Below are 8228 nucleotides of genomic sequence, written 5' to 3'. Positions count from 1 at the left end.
CGCTTAGCACCGCCCAAGACGATTGTGATTGGTTTAAAGAAATGCCAATAAACCAGGAATGCTGTGTGGACTAGCCAGACCCTCTTCTGCAACGCTATGGAGGAAGGTCTGGCAATGCGAGACTACTGTAAGTGCGACTCGAGTCCCAGTCCCAAAACTTGAGTCCCCATCTCTGCAACAGGTGACAACAAACACAACACAAATACTGTCTGCTATTAGGCTCTTTTCTCATTTATTTCTTGAAATAAACGTCACTTCACTTTCGGTCTCTATACTGAATAGTTTAGAAATACTTTTCAGCCAATACAATCACTGAATTGTTCTCCAAACACGTCTGTCCAGTGAAAACTCTGTTTTTAGATAAACCAAACGATAACATGGGCCTTGATGGTTGCGGAAATGATCTTATTAGGAAGTTCTAAAGCAAAATGATCTGAAATCATCATCATCAGCCTACAAGCGATAATATATTTTTATTGTAATTGTAAGACTTTGCAATTTTAACATTTGCTAGTTTCTTTTAGGTCTTAGGTCAGTTAACTTTTTTAAATGTCTTTATTACTTTATTTGAACTCACTATGCGTTACAGATGTATGAATAAACAGCAATACATGACTTATGTTTTCACTAGATACAGTAATATGCAGAACAAAAAGCAGAGGAACAACTCAAATGAAACAACATAAAGTAACTTAAACATGCCAGGGGTCAGCAAAGAATTCATATGTTGACATATAACTGTGATTAACCTTTCTTTAACATTAGTCTAAATAATTCATAATTTCAGCTTTTTTTTAACTCAAGGATTAGGTATAATTTCCTATAAATGAGGTTTATTGACCATGCATTTCAAAAATAAGTGTGGTAACTAGTGGTAATATATTGGTGTTAATGGTGTTTACAGGCCTACATGGTAGTGAAAAGAAGTGTTAAACGTCAAAAAAGCGCCAAAAGTGTCTTGTGAGGTTTTACTTTGAAACTTTACATTTATGAATGTTAAACTTGCAAAGAATGTTATGAGATTGATAAGGAAAATTGTATTTCTCACATGTACGTGACAAAACAACAGTTTTAGGCGAGTTTCCGTTATTGTGGATTCCACCTGAACGCATCAGACAGACGGAAACAGAGAGCAATCGGGAGTGGGCGGGGCTTCTGGAGCCCCCTGTATGCGAGTCAATCGGGAGTGGGCGGGGCTTTCGCAGCCCCCTGTATGAGAGTCACCTGAAGAGCAGAGAGAAGCCTCCTGAGGAAACTAACCGCCGCCGCCGCCGGAGGAGGGAGTCTGAAGCCGAGTTCGCATCTTCTAACCGTGAAGCCTTTGGCCGTGAAGTCAAGTCACTCACACAGGAATTTATGGACACTTTTTACCTTTTGGAAACCGCAAAACATAGACCTACGTAGCCTACGAATCACCGTGTACTATTTTTGGAAGTCTGTAGATACAAGTTTACCGCCATTGATCTGGGGAAATTGTTTTTAGTTTGATTTATTCAGCAGAGTTGAGACTGTGGATTTGTTTCAACCTCTCCGGTTAAAATGAGTTGGATACAGCTTCTCAGGTGAGTCTGGAGACAGAATGAGACTAATTATTTAATTAATTAATTAATAACAATGATTTAGTTTATTTTTAAAATGTAGAGTAGCCGGTCCATGTTGATAACGTTGTTGTATGTGTCTGTTTTCAGGGTTGTGCTCTGCGCAGCGACCTGTCTCCGCTGTGCTGCCGCTCTGCCCGCTGCAGGTCGGTAACACTCTCCATACACACTTCTCTGCTCGGTGGCTGCTAATTTAGGAAATCATTTAGAGTTTTTATGTAGGCTATATTTTATTTTTTAAATACTGACATGAATAAAGACGACCGTGAAGTCCATTGAAACAGAAACACTGCCTCTAAATTGAACACAATTTAATGACTCAAACTAGGGCTGCACATATTAGGAAAATATCTAATTCGAAATTCTAAATCGATTATTTTTGTTTCACTAGTTTTCATTGAAAAAAAATATAATATATATATATATATATATATATATATATATATATAAATATAAATAAATAAAAAGGTTTTTTTTGCGAGGATCTGACTTTGTCACATTTTTTGCCTTCGACAAATATTGCCCCCCCCCCACGATTAGATATTGCACTAGCCCATGTTGCGATTTTCGATAAAATTGTGCAGCCCTAACTCAGAATCTATATTACAACATTATTTGAATTTGCGGCCATGTGTTTGATTTGGACTTCAAAAACCCTTGAGTAAAAAGAGCCTAAAGGGCCATACAAGTCATATAGCCTATAACATGTATTCATTCATCATTTCAAGGCTGTGCAGTTTTAGGTTTCTGGACACATTGTTCCTCCCATTCCAACTGACAGAAACTAATGCAGACGTGATGCCCACTAGTCATTCATTTACACAATGAACAGCAATGGAAATATACAAAACATCAATTTAAATGTCAAGATAACAACTAACCCCAGTGTTTCCCCCAGTGTACTGCAAGCCTGGTGGCCCACCAGGCCTAAGCCACTTGGAATTATTATTTCTCAATGTATTTTCAGATGTTTTATTAAAACTAGTTTTTTTTAGGGCTTGGTTGGAAACTTAGTCGTAGTCATATTTTCAGATCTCCAGTTAGCTTTTAGCTATGATTCAAAATTAGTGTGATTGAGGATTTGATCAATTCTGAGTTTGTTGCGTTTTGTTGTTTTTTTTTCAGGCTGTGAGGGAGACGAGTGCGGCAGAGGCCAGACCTCCTCTTCATCCCCCTCTCTGTCTTCTTCGTCTTCCGCGGTGGTGAAAGCCCAGCAGCCCTCCCAGGACTTCCTGGGCCAGTTTACCCAGGTGAGCTCACCAAACGGCGGGGACCGTAAACACCGCGACGCCAGCGCCGTCCTGCCCTTCATCGGCCTCACGGGCAGTAAGTTCACACTTCACCTCCGTGTGCTCAGACAGACGTGGCAAAGCCACAAAAACCAACGTGGGAAAGAACTGACCACTTTACACAAAAACACACAGAGAGAGAGAGAGTTTGTACATCTGACTGTATAACATTATTAACAATTATTTTGCACATTTACGAAATTAATTTCAAGGAAAATGACTAAAAACATCAAAACTAAAATAAATATATATTTTTTTAAAGCGATTCAGATAAAATAATGAAATAGAGAAAAGAACGTTCAAAATCCATAAGGCGGGAAAAGTAGGCTACACACGTCATATTCCCATCTTTAAAAAAGGTTGTGAAAACACTGTATATGATATAGTTTGATTGTATTAACATTCTTTGTACGTTGCTTTGTAAGGGGCCACATATCTGTCTCTTAGAATTAAAAAGTCTCTCAAAGCAAATCCTCAGATGAGAAGTAGTGACAGGCCGGGCACCGTTGGCTGGTTTTTAGTGTGTTTCTGTTATTTTCGGCTGTTTGTTCTGACTCTCGGCGTTTGTCTGTTGATGTGGAGCCGAGGACAGGAATGTGCTGCCAGATGGAGACTCTGGTTTATCTCACAGATACAGGCAGAGGCACAGGGAGGCTCAAGCCGAGGTCTGAGGGCCCCTACAGCGGCCGTCAGCTGCTTTCACTGGTCTCTGGAAGTCACTGGTCACCAAGTGAAGCCCACATAGAGTAGAGTAGTAACATTAAAAAGCAGCTACCAAAACAAAGCTAAATATGCTTTACAGATTCATACATTAGATACATGGAGAAAATAACAATAAGTAATAATAATACACTTTATTTCTATAGCACTTTTCTTTGCAAGGTTACAGAAAAACAGCAGATAAAAACCAAGAACAACAATGAAGTAAAATACAAAAAAGAGAGGTATCATAAACTATAACGAACCTGAGAAAATAAATGAATAAAAACTATAAATGTATACATACATACACACATACTGTACATATTATATATATATATATATATATATATATATATATATTATACAGTAAATCAACAGTTTGTTAGGTGTGTTTTCGCTTGTACGAATGAATGAAATCTTTGTGTTGAATGATTCAAAGACAATAAAAAGAAATGAAATTTATAAACGGATATAAAAATGAAAATCTATAACAAAACACAAAACAAACACTGGCCCCTGGCCGTAAAGGGATAGGTAGAGAACTCAAGCAAGACAAGAAACAAGAGAACTCAAGCAGACCGTTTAAAAAAAACAAAAAAAAACACACGAACACTACTCCAACTCACATCCTACTTTATCTAGCTCTTAAGATAAGGAAGAACAAATATAGAAACAATAATCAAGCTGCGTTGACGTCCGTGTTAGTCCCACTCTCCTTCCTCAATGCTGTACTTTTCAAAAGTAAATCTTTGCATCTTTTGTTTCTTTTTGTTTAATTGCAACATATTTACACTTTGTTTGATCGATTCGGTCATATTATTTCCACCAAAGTAGCCCAAGAAATTGAACTACACGTACTTTTGAGCTTTGTCCGAGCATACTGTTGTCTCAAGAAATCACCTCTTAAGTTATGACCTCTGGCTTGTAGGTGCTGAGCAGAGTCGGAGCTGCTGTAAGAACGGAGGAACCTGTATCCTGGGCAGCTTCTGTGCCTGCCCTCCGTTCTTCACCGGGAGGAGCTGCGAGTACGACCAGCGCATCAGGTACACCACGCTCTCAATCACCACTTTAATCAGTCGCTCCCTTAAACTAGCCGCCATTGTTTCCTTTAGCCCTTTTCGCACGGGACCAGTAATACCTGGGGACCTGTAGTCATTTGCAAATATCCCGCGAGTACCTTCCATTTCTGTAATTTAAAGTAAATATTCCACTGCAAGCAGGGCTGAAACTAACCATTATTTTCAATTAGATTCATCTTCATTAAATGGTGCAGTAGGTAAGACTTATAAAACTACCTTTCTGTCATATCTGCTGAAACTGACCCTATGTTCCAGTAGAACTACATGAAGCAGGTCATTAAAAAAAAATAATCTGGCTCCTCTGGCTCCACCTGTAGTGCGATTTGCAAAAATCCACAGCTCCCTGTTCAGATGCACCAATCAGGGCCTGGGGGGGGGTTGTCTAACTGCGTGTCAATCACTGCTCATGCACACACATTCATTTTTTTTGGCTGAGTCCTGGATCTTTACAATCCTACCTACGGCACATTTTAATCGATTAGTTGTTTGGTCTATGAAAAGTCCTCAAATGTGGATCAGAGCCCTGAGATGACGTCCTCAAATGTCTCGTTTTGTCCCCTACTTAAAGATATTCAGGTAACTGTCACAGAAGTAGTGTCACTTTGCCAGACCTTCCTCCACAGCGCTGCGGAGGACGGTCTGGCAAGTCCACACAGCATTCTGGGATGGGAGGAAAACGTGCTCTGGTTTATTGGCATTTCTTTAAACCAATCACAAATCGGCATGGGCGGCGCTAAGCTCCGCACAGAGCCGCTGTAAAATAGTCGTGCGAGAGAAAACTCAGATTGGACAGATAGTCTAGCTAGCTGTCTGGATTTACCCTGCAGAGATCTGAGGAGCAGTTAACCATAGTCCTCAGAAATCCACCAGAGGTTAGAACACCAACACAAAGAAAGAGGAAGGGGACGGGCATCCATACTGGGTTTTATCAACTGCGTTGACCAATAGAAATGGAAGTTTTGACAGAGCCTTGCCATCATATGTGGGGGATAATGTCAGTAACCCGGAGTGAAATACACACTTTGCTAATTCTGTGGTTGTTGCATTTTTTCCCCCGTCTGTCCTCAGGAGCTGCGGTTCGATTCCTCATGGCGAGTGGGTACAGAAAGGATGCTCCTACTGTCGCTGTGGTTACGGCGTCCTGCACTGCTTCCCCCACGTCTTCAATAACGACTGTGGTGAGACACGCACACGCACCTCTGACACGTTTTTAGCTCTCTTTTTTTTTGTCCTTTCAGGCAGACGTGGGTTTCAATTTGTTTCAATGGAAAATCAAAATGACAGAGACTTGGCCGAGGGTAAAGGGTTAGAGATGGTTTTAAAAAATTCTTGCATCAGGTGGTGATGGAGAGCATCACCCCCCCCCCCCGAAGTGTTGAGTTTGTAGTTTTCCATGCTGTACGTTCCCCAGCTGCCACATGAATGAAGAGCGGGAGTGTGGCCGACGCCCGGCAGCCTGTCAGAAAACGGCGTCGTTCACACTTTCCATCCCAAAGAAAACAACGCCCCGGGTGCTCACAGTGAACTCCCACGGAGTGTAAACACACCTCTGAACGACCACGAGCCCTGCCTGCTCATTTGCAGCTCAAGGCTTTTATTCCAAAAATGCACAAGCGCTCTCCTACACAAACATCCCACAATGACGACGCATGTTGTCTTCCCGTCGACCATGCACTTTTAGTTTTTCTGGGTCAAACTACTTTTTTGAACGTTTGTCATTTTTTCCCACGTTTTTGTTATATTTGACCTGTGAAGAGTAATGATTGTATGCAACCATCCACGTCATTTTGCTTTTGTTGAGAATTTGGTTGAAAGAAACCCAAATTTCTGCTACAGAAACTTTTTTGAAAATGGGTCAAATCTGACCCCCGAGGACAACGGGACGGTGACATTTTGACCCAGAAAAACCAAAAGTTGCATGGTCGACGGGAAGACAACACAAGGGTTAAGTGAAGTATCGTTAGCTAGATAAGTCACCTTAAAACCTTGAATACTATACACATGTATCTACTATATACAAAATGAAGCGTTGAAAGACAAACATAAAAAGGAACTAAATACTACACACAGCCCATAAAATAGTAACAACAGAGTGTAGTGTATTGAGACAAAATGTCAGTGAATAGTGATGAAATGAGAAAGTTACAATACTAATGTTTTCGGTCTTTTCTTCCCAGATGACTCGGAGGAGGTACGTTGGTATCATTCATCCGCTGTCAGGACAGTTGTGCCCGGCTGCTTCCTTTTTCTGATGCTGCTTCTTCCCCTGCTTCCCCTCCTCTGATTGGTTTAAAAAAACAAAAAAAACAATAATGCTGGACACCCAACACCAGCTGTGGACTACGCACGATTTCTCGAGATGCTTCTTCAGGACTAAAGATCATTTCCCTGTACCGTAATCAGAGCTTTACAAGCTTCAAACGAATATTTATTGTAATATTTTTCTTCCAAATGCTACTGTAGGGGAGGAGTCAAATATAGTCTGAAAACTAGAATTCAGGAGATGTTCCATCATGAGGGCATACATCCTACTTTCTAAGTAAGAGGTGTTAAATACAGATAATCTGGATTTCAAACGCTGCAGTTAGACTGTGTTTTGGTGTGATGTTGTGGTTCATGTTTAGGCCCCAACTCCTCTGAATGGTGGCCATATGAAATGTCTTTTTATCTATTTGAGGACTTCACCCACACCACTCGGCCCGACTTTAACATTTCCAAGAATTCAGTTCACTCTAAAAAAGGCCCGGAGACACCAAACCGACATCAAAGAGCTTCAGGCAATCAAGGCCGACTGTTGCGGCGCCTGCGTCTCCGCCAAAAAGTTGCACTTGAACACACTGCAAAGACCACAACCCAAACGTCCAGCTAGGCTGTACGTCCTGTGGCGGAGGTGGTCTGTGTTTGTCCCGACGTTGGCCGACCCATTTAACACTTTAGGATTCATTATACTGTGTGTATATATAATGATGAAGAGCAGGCTTAGAATTTGTCAGCTTCACACGTAAATCCATGCCCAGTCTCTTTTTCAAACCTTTAAAGGGAATCGGCAGTTGGAACAGTGAACGCAGCAGCGACTTTTGTGTCTCTCCTTCTTCGATCCTTTCCTTCCAGTGGAAGCTCGTCTGTGCATCTACAGTGTCTTGAAGAACAAAGTTTATGTGAAGGAAGCTGTACATAAGATTTTTTATGAAAAGTATTTTTTTTTTATGCTCTGTATTCTCTGTATATGATACTGTATTGATTGTATTAGATTTTTTTTTTTTCTTTTTAAAAAGATGCAGAGTTTTTCAACTTTGTCTTTTGTCTGTTTGCACAAACTATGTATGAGCCGGTGTGACATTTTGTCCTTTTTTAAATATAAACGTGTGTCGACGATGGGTTTATGAAATTGTTTTGTTGCACGTGTTAAGTGTTTGTGTTGTAAAAATGGTCTCTGGAAAAACATTTACATCATTAAAATGAATGTGACACTGGGAAAAAAAAAAACACATTAAAGTTAACCTTTTTCAAATGAAAAACACGTTTTCATCAGCAAATGTCTCAAAGTTATTAAAAAAAAG

At 40.4% G+C, this 8228-nt stretch overlaps 1 protein-coding gene across 1 annotated transcript; it reads left to right on the top strand.

Annotated features, from left to right (window-relative positions):
• Positions 1-1249: 1249 nt before the first annotated feature.
• tdgf1 (teratocarcinoma-derived growth factor 1) lies at positions 1250-7898 on the top strand. The gene is made up of 6 exons (XM_078270769.1): positions 1250-1562; positions 1689-1744; positions 2724-2924; positions 4518-4632; positions 5737-5846; positions 6846-7898. Exons 1-6 carry the CDS (start codon positions 1540-1542, stop codon positions 6950-6952), a joined length of 612 nt encoding a protein of 203 aa, XP_078126895.1. The 5' UTR covers positions 1250-1539; the 3' UTR covers positions 6953-7898.
• Positions 7899-8228: the final 330 nt, after the last annotated feature.

Source organism: Sander vitreus, chromosome 16 (genome assembly GCF_031162955.1).
Source record: "Sander vitreus isolate 19-12246 chromosome 16, sanVit1, whole genome shotgun sequence".
NCBI classification, from domain to species: Eukaryota; Metazoa; Chordata; class Actinopteri; order Perciformes; family Percidae; genus Sander; species Sander vitreus.
The sequence above is the reverse complement of the archived record's forward strand: the minus strand, read 5'-3'. Positions and strand labels throughout refer to the sequence as shown.

Bases quoted from the DNA above. Each gene is read 5' to 3' on its own strand.
- tdgf1 (XM_078270769.1), top strand. From the start codon at position 1,540: ATGAGTTGGATACAGCTTCTCAG. The intron at 1,745-2,723 runs GTCGGTAACACT...TTTTTTTTTCAG, and splicing joins TGCCGCTCTGCCCGCTGCAG to GCTGTGAGGGAGACGAGTGC. The intron at 5,847-6,845 runs GTGAGACACGCA...TTTTCTTCCCAG, and splicing joins CGTCTTCAATAACGACTGTG to ATGACTCGGAGGAGGTACGT.